At 26.0% G+C, this 17,395-nt stretch overlaps 1 protein-coding gene across 3 annotated transcripts; it reads right to left on the bottom strand.

Annotated features, from left to right (window-relative positions):
• Nucleotides 1–412: 412 nt before the first annotated feature.
• Nucleotides 413–15,121, bottom strand: LOC112592065 (run domain Beclin-1-interacting and cysteine-rich domain-containing protein). 3 transcript variants are annotated; one of them, XR_003114539.1, is made up of 13 exons: nt 14,727–15,121; nt 12,222–12,355; nt 9,356–9,539; nt 8,551–9,291; nt 6,607–6,769; nt 5,388–5,692; nt 4,826–4,968; nt 3,748–3,930; nt 3,503–3,685; nt 3,229–3,382; nt 2,894–3,167; nt 2,781–2,812; nt 413–457 (listed from the first exon to the last, which is right to left on the bottom strand). XR_003114539.1 is itself a non-coding variant. In XM_025336043.1 (12 exons), exons 1-11 carry the CDS (start codon nt 14,886–14,888, stop codon nt 2,943–2,945), a joined length of 2,577 nt encoding a protein of 858 aa, XP_025191828.1. In that variant the 5' UTR covers nt 14,889–15,121; the 3' UTR covers nt 1,697–2,812; nt 2,894–2,942. The 3 variants fall into 3 exon arrangements, 2 of the variants coding, with proteins under 2 accessions (XP_025191828.1, XP_025191827.1); XM_025336043.1 differs by lacking the exon at nt 413–457 and having other exon boundaries at nt 1,697–2,812; XM_025336042.1 differs by lacking the exon at nt 413–457 and having other exon boundaries at nt 1,697–3,167.
• Nucleotides 15,122–17,395: the final 2,274 nt, after the last annotated feature.

The raw sequence follows: 17,395 nt of genomic DNA, 5'->3' as shown, positions 1-17,395 counted from the left end.
CTATTGGTAACTATTCACTATTATTGAGATTAGCACAAAATTTAACTATGATTAAAATTTACAATAAATTATCATAGATCTTATTTATATGATAGGAAATAGAATACATTTCAGACATAAAGTTAGTATTTCAAATTGAAAAGGACTTATTTTTTCAGACATTTGTGTATCATAACTATAGCTAATGACAAATTCCAAGCATTGATTAGTTCTTAAATATTATAAAATAAGTATAAAATATAGGTACTAATAAGTATATTAGTTTTAAAACACAATTTGCAGTTTAAGTTTAAGTTTTTGTTTTTAGTAATTGACATACTCTATAAAAAGTTTTTATTTGTCGTTTTTTTGTATAGTAATCTTTAAAATGTTAGTCAACAATTTTTATGAGCACTTAAAATATGAATTATGTCGCGGTCATTTATATTTTTGATTTAGAAAAAATTTGTAATAAGACCTGAAAAAATAATATATTATTAGTTAAAAATATAAAAAAGTCACATTTAAATAATTAAAAAATATTTATGTAAAAAAATATTGCTATATCTTTAAAAATACAAAAATGTACAATAAAAACATAAACTATACATTATATATATATATATATCAGTCAAAACATAATGTTAGAGTATTAATATTTAATATATAATATAAATATCAATATATATACCAACGAATAATAAATATAAATATATGTAAATGCATATTTATACTAAGTCTTAGTTAATATAATTTTTTAGTTATTTTAATTTATTAGTAAAAATATTCATGTTAATCAACATAAAGTTACAAATATTATATTTTTGATTTTATCCTGTATAGGTTAGTTTTCTTTACCCTAATAGTTAAGATATTTTTTGAAAAAAAAAATCATCACAAATTTTTTATTAACAAGTTAAAGGTGCAATCTATAAGTCTACTGACAAATATAATATTATAAAAAAGTTAAACTAATTGAGTCTTGTTTAATTGTAAAAGATTTTAAAATAAAACCATCTGACTATTTGATCAAGGTGTCTACTATGTTTAAATTTCCTTAATTTTAAATTTAGTAGTCACATTTGTAAAAATGTAAAGAATCAAATAAAAATCAACTAATTTATAGGAAAATTAAATATTATAAAAATAATAATTTATAAACAAGACAAATATAATATATATTATTTAAATTATTTTGTAGAACATATTATAATAGTACATAATAACACAAGTTAGTACAGATCAATATAATCCTCTGTTAGATAATATTAGTATTTTATAAAAACTTAAAAATTAGCCAAAGCATTCCTTAAATGCCAGTGCTAAAACATTTTATTTTTTTAAACAAGCAACTAATGAATCTATATATCTATACAAATAGGGGTAACGATCCAATACACGATCTACAAATGTTAGTCGACCTACCAATAAGATAGCATTTATCTAAGGCAAGGATGGGTAACTCAATGTTACTAAAAGGCCAACTTTTTAAAAGTGAAAAGTTTTAAAACATTACACTAAACGCGATTATAACAGAACCAAAGCAATTAAACAGTATGACATGACGGATATGACTAAACTAATAATTTATTAAGTATGATAGCTATGTCCCTATAAATAATATAATATTAGGACATTAAATTAATAGTTCAATACTAGATAAAAATTTATAACTACGCTTTACAAAAAACATTATACTGATTTTATAAATATAATAAAATTAAATAAAATAGGTACTAAAAAATGCTAACATTTTATATTTTTATTAAGTAATTTTAAATGTAATATAGGTCAGATATAAATGGTACGCGGGCCACCAGTTGCCCATTCCTAATCTATGGGTTTCTTTTATAGAAACAAATGTTAGTCGATATTTTGTTCCATTAAATTAAGCTGTAAATTGGAGTGATAGAATCAAAAACACCATCGTTGATTGGTATAATCTTAGATAAGATATTTTTTTTCAAAATTAATTCTATTGTACTGTCAAAATCAGTGGCACCCATTCAAATAAATTTAAGAAAAGCAAAATCAAAACGTTTTGGTAAATTGATCAGAAAATAATATATTGTCTACCTCTATAACTAAGAACTTTAATTATTTATTTAATTATTTAGTATAGGTATTATGTAATGTAAAAAAAAATACATATACAAATAAAACCTCCCACCTCTTTATTATATGAAGCGATCGCTTCAATTCATGTACAGGTTTGGCGCCACTAGTCAAAATTGACGAATCTTTTTTTCTAGGTAAAAGGAAGTATAACTGTGGTCATTACAATGTGGGGACCATCAGCTATAAAAACAATATATATTTTCAATCATGAAAATTCAAATTAAAATGAAACAGTAAAAAAAAATTTAAAAAAAAAAAATGTGATGAAGATCATGTTAAAATCCCAGAACCATTATTGATGTAACAATAACTTTTGGCCAAAATACATTTCACAACAACTGACTGAAATATAGTTGTAAACAACATTAAGAAGTGTAATGAAAAAATTATAAACTAATTTACAGGTTGGTTACATTAATTTTTATTTTACATTTATGATGTAAGTCGTTGGACCAAAAATCAAAGTGTAGATCGCGTATTGGACCGTTTCCCAAATAGGGTGATATCTGTTTAGTATATTATTAATGGGTTATGTTTGAACATTTTAAAAATGTATAAAAACAATAATATTTTAATTTAAATTAATTAATATTTATTTATATTTTCTAAAATTGTATCAAATTCACCCAAAGAATATGTAATCAAGATGCTATAATGAAAGACAAAAAATAATAAATAATTACCATTGTTATCATGTTTTTGTATGTTCTACAACCTACAATGTAATAAATAATTATGAGAGCAAAAAATACTAATAAGGTAGTAATAAAATAAATAAGAGAATCAGAAAAATTACAGTTAATACATTTAGCTGATTATGGTATAAACCAATTTACTGCTACCGTTCAGGACAATACAACTGTATTCTGATCATTTTGACTTTCTGTTCTTTTAAACATAGCCATGATTCTAGGGCACCGGGGGCACATTGGTACTTTTCTTGAATCATAACACTTCTTGTGGTAACATGACCCACAGTCCACACATCTCGTAACGAATCTGAAGTCCCAAGGAAAAAGTATTTTATTGTTGTTGCATATTTCACAAACAAACCCTCTTGCTTGGCACAACTATAAATAATAGTAAAAAGCGTTAACAAACACTTTTGTAAAAAATATTTGCTTTTTTTACCTGACAATTTATAATGTGTTTATTACAGGTAACAATTAAGTTTTGTAACTTTTTACCGAGCTCTCCATTTTTGACATCCACCAAATTTTGGATTGAATACAAGTCCGGTTTAAGTATTATATGGGCGTCTATAATTTCCAATAACTCTTTTAATCTATTTAAATATTAATGTAAAAATTAAAAAATTGTATTCCTTGCATAAGCACTAAAGTAAAAAGCTTAATACTTTAATAATAAAAACCTGAAAACGACTTTAGTATAAATTTATATCAACCTGTCAGCATATCTGCATAAGAATATGAAGTCTTTAATGTAATGCAATTGCATCCGGTACATTCGAACTTTGTCTAGGCCTCGGGCGCGCTTATACAAAACGCTATTCAAGTCGGTTATGTTGAACAGTGGATCGAATAGCATTTTTTCAAGAAGATTGAATGAAAAACACGACACCGGATACCTAAACAAATAGTACACGTTTTACAATATTATAAACGCATTTGTAGCACTCGTGTGACGTACTTCGAAAAATCCCATTTTTCGATTATCCGACCCGGTATGATGGAAGTTTTATTTACATGACACCCTGTGCAAAAATACCGACCCAAATAAAAACAATAACGGAACTTCGAAGCGTACTTTACTGCCACTTTCATACTACAGCCCGCACATCTATAACCTTGTAATTCCATTATGTTTTTCCTACTGTAAACATAAAAAACAATACTTAATAAGCTGCTGATTAACTCACATTTTTTCACAACAATATAAAAATAAAATATTGTTGAATTGTGTAAAGACAATTTAATACTTATCATTGAAACAATAATATAATATTGAAACGCTTTTGATTAATATAATATTATAATGTATAACGTACTGTAATAATAATTTAAAAAAAATATGTACCTACACATTTTTAGCGGGTGATAAATAGTGTAAGAGACTGCATGTTGAAAAGACATTTGACGAAATGAAAATTATTTTTAACTAGATGTCGAATTTATATGATTCTACATATTGGTTTCTAGCGTGTACAGTTAAACAGGAGTAAGATATATTAACGATTCATGAAACACAAAATTCATAGAAATATATTGTAATTTTATTTTGTATAAAAAAGCGTATTTTAAGAGTTAGAGAATATTTCATACATTGGAGAATAAAAATAACATTTTTATTTTTGTAAATGGTTTTCCGAAGGAAAAAAAAATTATTCTATTACCTACATATTATTTTTGTGTACCATCTATAAACCAATTAAATTTTATTGTAGGTAAAATAAAATAAATGTAAACTGTTATTTCAAAACAAATTAATTAAATACATTTTAACTGAATAATTTTAATACTTTTTTTTATTTTCACAGAATATTAAAAGAAGATTTTGAATTTATATGAGTATAAAACATTATATATCTGATTGTTTTGATATTTTAAAAGAATATTTAGAGAATTTATTATTTATTTTTAATAACAAAAACATGTTTAAAGTGTTTTAAGAGAATATAAATCCGATCTCAATTTATAACAGACACAAAACACAAAATACAGAAATTAAATGAATTAATATTTTTTCAAAACCATTTTACTTTGCTTACATTGGCGACGGATGACTAGTGAATATTATTTGCGGTCGTGGTGGCGCCCAATCACTAGTGCCTCGCAAACGAGACGAAGCATCTGAACGATCATCGGTGGGCTCATACGGGTTGACGGGCCAGCTCGATGGCAAAGGTAAGATCTGCAATTTCCAAACACAAAATATTATGTATAATTCAAATTCTAATAAATTTAACTTTGTTCTAAAGTCACTTCACGACTTCACCTTTGCACCAGTAATTTTTTTATGAATCATAAGATATGATAATTTAAATTGTTTAAATTTATAATTTGGTGAGAATATATATAGGTATTCGGTTTTGCGTATAAGCATTTGAGTAATTAATTCTGAATATTTCAAAACAATTAATTATTATAATAATTATAATTAATATTTATAGTACAAATTACAAAATATTTGTAAAAGGCGAATGATGTGGGTGGGTTCATAGAAATATCCTCAGTTAACTAGAAAACACCCTTTATTTCAAGCATATAAGCTTCACCGATGTGTGCAGAGTTGCAGTGTTAATAAATTATAATTTATAAGTGACAACGTACCTGTTGTGGGACATCATTTTCTGATATTAGCCACTGGACATTGACGTTAACGGGCCAATTGTTCTTTTGGCTGATCTGACGGATCAATGACCGCGCAACGCTTTCTGCAGTGACCGTCGAACACACGCTGGCTGATCGCGTTCGGTCTATATTAGAGTACGACGATGAGCCAGCCGACGAACTGCATACAGAGAACATAGATGAACAGATGCTGTCATCGTCTAACTCGAAATCGTCCATATCGTCCGCGGTGGACACGCTAGATGTGGTTGAGCAGTAAGAAGACGTCAGGGAACTCATCGTAGCTAGAAAAAAATTGTATAAAAACAAAATTTTTCGATAATTTACAAAGTACGAAACAATAAGTCTAAAATGCACGCGCATTTACAACAAAGGAAAAAAGGCATATCGATTGCCACCGCTTGCATCTGCAGTGGCATAATTTTGAAGAGATCCGAGGGAGACCGTTAACATGACGTAAACTTAATTTAAACTAAAAACTAATAAGAAAAGCCCATTCTCCGGGTGTGATGCTATGATTTGCTGGGTTTCTATACATTTTTTAAAATAATTACTCTAAATTGAATTTAATAGATATTAAATTAAAGAGGTTTAATCATTATTAATATAATGTCATACTTATTTTTTATAAAAATAAATCATCACAATTTTTAATAGAATTAAAAATGTAAAAGTTAATTATTATTAAATAATAAAACATTTTCAAATGACGTAAAAATATTATTTGGAACAAATTAGCTTTAAAAAAATTATCTTTTTGTTGAGCTGTTATTATAACTCAAGAGTAATATAAAAGACAAATTTTGAAAACACCATTGAATTTAAGGTCAGATAAATCGTTTATATAAATAAGAAAACGTAAAAACCTGGGTATAACATTTCATTTATGCTAAGCCTATCATTTATACATCGTTTACAAATTACACCATGTAATTTATACTATGTTTAATAAATACGATACAAAATACAGTATTATAATGTTTAGAAAATACCCTAGTGTACTATCATTGATTATAAATACTATAATATTTAGATTAGACTAACCCAGTCCAACCTATATTCTAAGTTAAAAATAAAAACTTCAATTATACAAATACCTAAGTCTGTTAAATAAACTGAAGATATCGCTATCGAACTCAAATTATAACATTAATCTAAGGACAACACTGTATTGTAATTTTTACTATAGTTAACTTACATTCAGTCAAGCAATCGGAAGATGACGTGCCGGCCATCGGCGTTTGTTCGATCTGTAACTTCTGTCTACGCCGGCAACGAATTCTGTGTTTTAACCGGTTTATTTCTTCGTCGCTCTCATCGATCACCTCGTCAGTGAATTTCAATTTTTGATGGCATTTAATCTGAAAACGGTGACCATCATTGATAAAATATTGTTTATGATAATTTATAAATATATTGATGGATATTAGCAAACAATAATGTATATACCATTAAAAACAAAATAAACGAAAATGAAATAATTAAGTATAAATAGGAAGGTAGGTACTCAGGGCGCGTCAGTCCCTCTGTAATACGCAATTTTTTAATGATAACCAAAAAAATAAGTATACAACCGCGGGGGTGTAAAAATAAATACTAAAGCAATTAGACGATATAAATAAAAACAGTCATGCAGGTATAATCGTTAGAATATAATATACATGAATATACGTTTTAGAAAATTTAAAATATAATAATATTAATATTTTGATGTCTTACACGTCATTATACATCTCAACATCTGTAGGATACTTTTAGAGGAGTATACTGTATTACTGTGTATGCGTGTGTGTATATATGTATTTATACATATATAAAAGATGGATACACACATACATAAACATTATATATAGGAGATTATTTTATCATTAAAAAGTCATTTTCTTAGTGTAAATTTTAACTAATATGTTTTAAAAAATATTTTACTTTATATACTTTAAAGCACATTACACATACCTTTTAAAAGAAAAATTAAATTTTATATTATTTTTTACTGTATCATTTTTATATACATTCTAGACAGAAATTAGAATATTTTTCTGACAATTATTGAATGTCAAACTAGTATCAAGTTAATTACTTATACAAATAACATTTAATGTTTAGAAAAATTGAGTCAACGGTACACTATACTCCATTGATCTAAGCTTTAAATATTTATTTAAGCTAATTAATTGCTGGTTCAAAATTCAATGAAAAATGTATGTTGTCATTATTTAAAGGAATAAAAATTAAAAATATTATAATAAACAATAATACAAAATATAAATTAAAATGATTTGTTTTTATAACTATGATTAAAAGAACAACAAAATTATTTTCAAAAACATGTAAGTTTACTGAGAAAATGGCGATTCAATGATATAAGAATCACCTTATACAGAAAGAGGATGCTGTGTTATGGTAGCAAACGGCACATTGTGATGTCGAGGATGCGTATTGCGTGAGTAGGTTTCTTTTTCTCCCAAATGCCGGTGAGCAGGAGACATTCGGCCAGAATTCCCTGGCCAGACCGATGCCGCTACGACCGTTGTGCACTTGCAGTGGACAAAACAACTGATATGGTCGTCATTATGACAAAAAAATATTTGTCTACATAATGTATACAGTAGGAGGTACATGTAAAATTATTATAGTTTGTTCCATACTATATTATATTAAGCACGTGCAGTTGAAACCTAATATTATAGCTTTACTGCTGATAATAAATAATTTTTTTATTTAACTCATAATTATTTATAAAAGTTAAGATAATTATTATTTTAGTCATTGTGAGAAAAATATAATTCTAAAAAAATAGTTGATAAAAATTGAATTCAACAATTTTTAAATACAAATACACCTGATTACTGATTTAATTATTATAAAGGCTTAATGTTATAGACTAATTGATTGAAACTTACACATTGATTATTAGTATCAACTATCAACTATAAACACAATATGAGTTTCTACACATATGGTAGAATGTAGCGATAACAATAATGAATTAAAATTAATTTTTATTCATAAAAATCAAGTTTTTTGTAGCTTTTACATTTAGAGATTTGTTTATCAAAATATATTAAATTATTATTCATTATATTGACTGGACCACATGGTAGATATGCAATAAAAACAATAGTTATATTTAAATGCTTACTTGTTCAATTGTACCAATGATTGCTTCAGAAATTTTGAAATGTGCATTTTCACGATCAAGTTCAGCATTGGCTTGAAGAAACTGTCCAGAAGATAAAAACTTGAACAAATCTTGATCGGGAAAATATGAAGATACTAATCCAAATGTTCCCACATACTTTGAATGAGGAAATTCATCATAAGGTATTAAAGTTCTGGATCCATCAGAGATATTGCTCCGTGTGTCGTCATCAGATTCTTCTAATATTTTTAATGGGAGTGTAAACAACTTTGATCGTCGTTTGGTTCGTTTGGGTAAATCACTATTTTTCAATGTTTGATTTTTGTTTGAATTTTCATTATCGTTAAGAAGCTGTTCATAATTTACATCCAATAACTTTGGGAGCAAAACCTGTGTTGTATTTTCTATTGTTGCAGCCTTATGAGTATGATCTAATGAGTAGTCAGATGTTTGTAATGTGTCAAAACTCAATGACTGTCTGAGTTTTAGTTGATCAAATGTCTTATAAATATCTGGCCAACTTTTATAGCATTGTCTTTTAGACAAGTGTTTAATTTTATGCTTAGGTTGATCGTTATTATGTCCAGTATTCATATTATATTCATTGATGTTTTCAGAGGATTTATAAGTCAAAATATTTGTCAATGAACCCAATTGTTTGAAATATTTACTTTGTGTTTGCTTATAGAATGATTTTGGTAAGGTAGTACAATGTTCATTTTTAGATGAATAATTTAAATACTAAAAATAGTTTAAAATATATTATTAACAAAAGTATTTACCTAATTAATTAAAAATGCCTTACTAATTTAGGATTGATTTCCAGTAATAAAGATGGTTGATTCAGTTCAACGACTCTTAAGCATAATAATGCAGCATCACTATACTCTTTTTGACATAAAAAAGCTTCTGGCTTATAACATTTATACAGATGATCTTTGTCAGATAACAATAATCCAAGTTTTTCAGATAGTGAATGATTTTCAAGACTGAAACATTTTAACATAAAATGTTTACTTTACAAATGAAATAATCATCAATAAATTAATAAAATAATAAAAATTGTAGTTAATAATAAACCTTTAAGAAAACAGTAACCATATTCTTATTGAATAGCAATGGTAATTTTAAGAAAGATAAGGGCAAAATACCCTTCACTCTTGTAATGATACTATTTTTTTTTTTTAATATGCAAATATTAAAAATTATCATTTATTGCAATTATTGACAGTAAATATTGGAAACATGGTGGTGCAGTGGGCGCACCAATTGCCTGACAGCACTAGTGTTAAGCAAACGACTACATTCAAAGTTCCTGGGTGAGTGACAAGTGACATATTGGGAACTTTAGCAATATACACGTCATATTTTAACCTACTTATAATTATCAGATAAATAGTATCTAACTGTATCTCTTCAAGAAAAAAAAATAGTAAATATTTTTACACTTTTAAAATATAAAAAAATATGTTAGAACTGTCTTTACCAAGAGGTTGAATACATTTTTTTTGTGCTATAATATTAAACTACTAAATATTATCCTTTTTAAAGTTTTTTCAAAAGACCTTTTGTTACTGTTTAAATGTTAATGCTTTTATTTATTTTATTTTTTTTTTATAATTTTTTATTTAAATGCAGCAAATAATTTATTTACAATTTAAATTTTGAATAAAAAAAAATTATTACCTACATATAAAAATATATTTTAAGAAAAGTATAAATAAAACCACATTACTTAATGCATTTTTGTAAATTTATAACTTCTTAAAAAGAAATAAAGATACAATAATAAATCCACCCTTAAACTCTCATCTTGATAAAACTAAACATGAGAAAGCTCATATAGATTAAATATATTATGGCAGAATAACCATTTAAACACATTAAGACAGACCTAATTGATAAAAACATTGATTATAAATACTATTTATAATCAATGATAAAACTTAATAAAAAAATTATATAAATAAAAAATTCTGTAGGTGAGGTATTTATAATAATACATTTAACTAAAGCGCGGATTTCTATGCAATTGCATATTTTTTTCCTTTAATATTTTTGGATTTTTGTCAGTTATCTCCACGAATCATCATAATTTGAAGCTAATGGTGAAATTTTTTTTGCATATTTCTACATATTTAAAGGTTATTGCATATTTTTGCATATTTTGGCAAAATTCAAAATTTATTGCATATTGAAGCGAAAATTTAAAAAAATTTAAAAAAATGTATAAGATAATATTTTGACAAGTAGAATGATTTAACATTTATATCTACTCATTTGACATTTTTAGTGATAGTCATAAAAAAAACTGAAAACTTAAAATATGACTTTACATCTAAGCTTTTCAATAATTGACAAAACGAAAGAAAAAATGCATTCTATTTCTGGATCGAAAGGTGTAACACTTACAACAAAATTAAACGAGCTTTCCAATAAAAATGAAGATCTGAAAATTCTATGAAAAATTAATTCAGTGTTAATAGGCGAAAACGTTCAGCTCGAAGATCTTTATCAAGATCCGACAATACTAAGTTGCTTCAAATATGCCCCAATAACTTCGGTTAACGTCAAACGTTCGTTCTCAGTCTTTAAAAATATGTTAACCGATAAACGATACAGCTTCACAGAAGAAAAACTTGAAATGCATATGATTATTCATTTTAATAATAAATAAAATTTTAAAAATAAATTAAGTTTAGAAAATTCCCTAAATTTTTTATTATTAAGTATTTAAGTTATTAATTATTATAAGTTTTATTGTAAATTTTAAATAAATAAAAAATTCTTGCATATTTTTGCATATTTTTATGATTTTTACTGCATATTATATGGCATATTTCGATACTTTTAAGTGCATAAAAATCCGCACTTTACATATAACTATTTATAAAATACAAAAAGTACATAGTATATGATATAATAGATATTTAGATTTTATGTGGTTAACATAGCGAACAAATTTAAACAGGTATAATAGGTACATAAAAATGATTTCATAGTTTGAATATATTCAATGTTGGTGAATAATAAACAAAAATTGAAAAGTTGATAGATACAATAACATTTTGAAGATATTCAATATATAATATATTATATATTCATAAGCAGACCCATATGAAATACTAAGTTTACTAATAATGTTATCATAAAATTTATTCAACAAATTAATTATTATATGCAATTGTATGTGATCTGTGGCATAATATTTATAAAAATTTGAAAAAAAAAGGGGTTTATTTAAGTTTTTTAGAGAAGAATATTATTTATCATATGTTATACATCTTCTCAAAACAAAGATAAATTTTCATTTGTAAATAAAAGAATTATTTTGTAACTTAACAAAATTATAGTTTTTCAACTATTATATAGTATGTCATAGTTAACATAATACATAGAAAAATAATATAGTTGTTGATATTGAAGGAATTAAACTAAGTTAAAAATATATAAATCCACAAATATGGTAGAAATACCATAATAAGTATGGTAGTGCCTAATACCAAACTATACACTAATAGATACTATAAATTACTAATCAATTAAGTAATGCCGATTATTTACACTTCAGCTGACAGTAAACATGTTTAAACAAATTACCAAAACCCTTTATAGTAATTAGTAATTTATTAACTAGTAAATGACTAATTGATATATGTGTCATGACATACCTTTTATATATCCATAATGATGATCTATCCAAATGTTTGTTTTTAAAGCATGTATTTCTAGAAAATGTGCATGATGCTATTGTTGGGTGCAACCAATTGATTCCTTGAATAAAATGCCAAATAGCATCTTCAGCCTTTAGAAAAATATAGTTAAATATTGTTGCTACTTACTAGTTCTATACAAAATCATTTTTGTTGGAATTCAAATTTATACTTATATTTAAATAAATCTAGATCTATAAGTGGATGTTCTTGAAAATTAACTTATAGGGTACTAAGTTATTCCCAGAATTTGATAACATAGCTTAAATAAATATTTTGATACCATTAATTTTAGCCAAAACATAAAAACATTGTAACTAAACTAAACAGTTGTGCAAAAAAAAAACTATAATATGTTTATTTATATCTAGAAATGATTGATATAACTTAATAAAAATACAAAGCAAAATGTCTTATTTGATTAGTGTTTGAACTTAGTGGGCAATGAAAAAGCTATGCCTTACAGGTTATAACAAGTGGAAAAATAAATAAATGTCTTAATAAATATGTAACTTTATTTAAATGTAACCAAACCAATATATCATTAACATTGATTTCATAAATTAGTATACTGCCCAAATAATTGTTTTATATTACAAGATTAAAATAATTGAAATGAAGATATGGGAGCTTTTACTCATCACAGCTATTAAAAACATTTAAACTATTTAGTACCTACTAAGCTAATCTTTGGCAGGTGTCTTTAATTAGATGTAAGGTATATAATATGATAATAACACGATTCTAATTCAAAGATTACATTAAGGTTAGCAGTTCAAAAGTTATAAAAATATGTTCATTATACACCTATAAATACTTAAATACAATTAATCATAATTTAAAATTTGTTTTTTTTAATAAGTAGGGCCAATGTTAGTATATAATATTAATTAATTTAATGGTAGACTAAAATTTAATAGAGCAATCATGGGGCAAATTATGTTCAAGGAACAACTAACTCATTATTGATTCGTTAAATATTTAGTGATTGTGATTTTGAGATAAATTTATTCATTACCTATCTAATACCTATATTACATAATATCACTCGTCTTTAATAAGAAAAATGTAACAATTACCTAACTAATAATATAATATAATTATTAAAGGTCAAAAATATAAATGACTCAATAATTATTATAATAGGTATACTTAAATATTTTTAAATTTTAAAAATATTTTATTGATATACAGTGAAACCTCTCTTAGCAGACACCTTTGAATAGCAAACGTTTTTTCAGGGACAGGGACATTTTCACTATTTATGTACAGTAGAACCTCGATTATCCGTGTTTGCGATTAACCGTGCCCATTCTTCCGAACATTTTTAAACATAATACTCGATATCGACAATCGTATTAATGACATTTTTGACGATAACTTCATATTTTAAGCCCTAATAACTTGTTGTAGGTATACAATATTATGGATGTAGGACGTATGTATAACATTATTGTATGTATACGTCTTCTTATATATATTTCTAATTACAATTGAATCAAAATTTTTAAAATTTCATTATTATAAAATTGTACCTATGTATTTCTAATTATAATTGAATCAAAATTTTTAAAATTTCATTATTATAAAATTGTACCTATGTATTTCTAATTATAATTGAATCAAAATTTTTAAAATTTCATTATTATAAAATTGTACCTAGGTATTTCCAATTATAATTAAATAAAAAATTTCATTATTATAAAAAGTCTCGATTAACCGTGATTTTCATTTATCCGTGTGACCCTCTCCCCATCATTACCCTGGATAATCAAGGTTCTACTGTATAGAAAAACATCTAAATATAGGACACTTTAAATAACGGACGCTTTTATGACACTAATATTAATAATTTTTATCTTAAATTAAAAATTATTTTGGAATACCTGAATAAAAATCTCAATTATTAAGTTATCTAATGTGTACATTATTAAACTGTATATGAAAATTTTATCTTATCCATTCAGTCATTGAAATATTATCGCGTCAACAAAATATTGTAACTAATGCATTGTCCTATGTCCGTGTAGTTGTGTTTGTGATTCCAATACATTAACGTTTATTGTACTGCGCTATGGCCAGCAAAAGAAAACAATTAACTCTAAAAGAAAAAATAGACATTCTGGAATTTTTAACACTAAATACAAGTATGGGCATTTTTGGGAATTTTTTTAAGATGTATTTAATTAATGTAAAAATAATATAAAATAAAATTATTGAATTTATTTATTTATTTATTTATTTATTGAAAAAAATGTTTTCCTCTAAATAGCGGACAAAATTTCGGCGACCGAGAGTGTCGCTATTCAAATTTATTTACTGTAATATCATACTAGATAAATAAAAAAAAAACAATTAACTGTTGTAAATTTTAAGTACAATAAAATAAATTACATTGTTGTATAAATAGGTACGTTGTATTTAAAACATTGTACATAAATACGCCCCTAAATGTCTACTTACATTTGAATTTATTGTCAAACATCCATGGCTAAAAATTTTCATCATGATTGAATGTAGTCGATCTAAACCACCACATACTTCCCAAGTATTGGTTTGAGCTGACATGGACAAACATTCTACTGTCGATTTCAGATTATCTAGTATTGCAGACAGTTCTTCCATCTATTTGAATATTTCGATGAAATTACAAGTATACACTTTACGAAACATTAAAAATAATTGTATACGTCTATTTGATTAATCGCGAAAATATTTACAGAAACAATGAATAATGAGTATTTGGTGTCAGTCTGTAACTATAGTTCATTTAAGTTAAATAATAAAAATAAATTAATAAATATAGTAGGTAGACGATTTATTTTGATACATATACGACGTGTTTAACATACATTAACATCATTCGTACATGGTTAGATAAAAAATAAATAATGATAGCATTAATATTTGATTTAAAATAAAATATTACAATCACAGATTGCAAGTATGTTTAAATTATATTACACACTGCCGTACATAAGCAAAAATATAAAAATATTTTAAATTTTAAATCACATTATCCATGAAAGAATAATGATTAAAAAATTAAACACGGTTATCTCTGTGATAAATAGATCAACATAATAAAAAAAGGAAACGACTGATAATATACTACACCGCCTTAATAATATAATACGTTACCATTTACCGGTTATCAAAACTTCAAGTAAAGAATAAGATAAGACCATTATCATAGTAATCGTACTGTCGTATCCGTATCCGATTTTTGGTTGTAACTTTGAGCTTAGAAAGTCTGAACTCACTTCTGAGCGATATAATATTATATTGTTTTGCAATAAATAATATTTATTAAAATTATTCTGAGTGCTGGGTGACTTCTCTCCTCACGTATCTATGTCTTATAACTGAATATTATATTATGTATTAGTATAGTTGTTATTATTTTTTTGCACATAATAATATGTTCATTGTAAATACCTTTACAGATTGTATTATATTCAAATAAGTAAAAAAAAAAAAATTAAATTATTGTAGTCCGTCGAACGCAATATAGAAACCTCGATTGTCCTCTGTCGGTAAACAAAAAATTGGAACTCAAACAATTTTTAAAGGCATAGGTATAAAATGTTAAGATGATGTACGAGATCGTTAAAATTAAAATGATCTTTTGGTTACAAGACGCTGAATCGATTTTTAAAATATTTATGCGACGGCTTTAGTTTTATCGGTCAACTCTGATGAGCCAGACCTAATGCACTGGATTAATTTATTAAGTTTAAATGACAAGTATTAGAAAAAAAAACATAAAATATAATGTTGGTACTTCAGTAATAATTACAATTTTTTTGTAAAACGACGCACGTCCAACATTTTTAAATAATTTTTAAAGACAAGTATGCAAATTCTGAGTACAAAATCATCTTGCACTGAGGAGTCAGAAGAAACGATATTGACGATATACCTACCTAACTTTATCGTCTTCTTGTAAATCGTAATCATATATTCATATAGCATATTATATTATGTAGGTCGTTTAAAATGTGTTAAAAATCATAATCATAATAATATATACGATCCTCGAACATTATTATTATGGGTCCAAATATTTTTTTCTTCAATAATTTATTTGAATTTTAAAATTTTCAAGTATAAGCACTAAGCAGGTACCTATATACCTACTTAAAGATCACATTTTCAAAGTCTTGAAGTTGTTTGTACAACTGCTTAAAGAGTATCTCGTGAAAATCCAAACTTCTGTTTTTTTAAATGTACCCCCCCCCCATTTATTCATCTATACATTTTTCTAAACATTTCGACGGGATACGGACATCCGGCCGAATCCAAACGGCCAACGGCTATATAGGCCGACAGTCAGATAGCCGAAAGTATTTTAGCCGACGAGGTCAAAAGGCCGACACCACGAAAAGCCGATACTAAAATAATAAATTAAGTATTAGCTATAAATTTTCAATTCGATAACGTAGTGTTGTCTCTTGTTGTCATAATTTAACGATACCTAATACCTATAGCCTGTAAATATAACTATAATCTACAGCGGTCTAGGACGTTTTGGCGCCGCCGTTTGGGCGCTGCCAAAATATAATATAAACTGTAATATTTTATTTTTAAGAATAAGTATCACCTATGTGGCTATATATATATGTGTGTGTGTGTGTGTGTGTGTGTGTGTGTGTGTGTGTGTGTGTGTGTGTGTGTGTGCATAATTTTACCAATCTCAACATAAAATTACTTAATTGGCCATTTTATATGTCGGCCTAATGCGTGTCGGCCATTTAGTATGTCGGCCGATTGTACCACACCCATTTCGAGGTATCGCGGTCGAGAAATTATTTAATTAATTATTATCGAACTAACAATATTTATAATTTTTAAAAACGACTCAGGCATAATCAATATTAAAACCAATATTACATAATATATTAATGTATTTTATATTACAAAGAAAGTATACCTATAACCAGAGGGCACTCCTCGAATATCTAAAATACAGTAGTTTTCAACCGGTGTGTCGCGGCACACTGATTTGCCGCGAGCGCCTTTGAAGTGAGCCGCACGATAAATCTATTGACGAGTTGATTTTGTATATATATGTATTATATATAAAAATATATGTTTCACGTATTATATGAATTGGTGTGCCGCAAAAATTT

Source organism: Melanaphis sacchari, unplaced genomic scaffold (assembly GCF_002803265.2).
Source record: "Melanaphis sacchari strain LSU unplaced genomic scaffold, SCAv2.0 Contig154_pilon_pilon, whole genome shotgun sequence".
Taxonomy (NCBI): Eukaryota; Metazoa; Arthropoda; class Insecta; order Hemiptera; family Aphididae; genus Melanaphis; species Melanaphis sacchari.
Note: the sequence above shows the minus strand (reverse complement) of the source record. Positions and strands in the feature narration are given on the sequence as shown.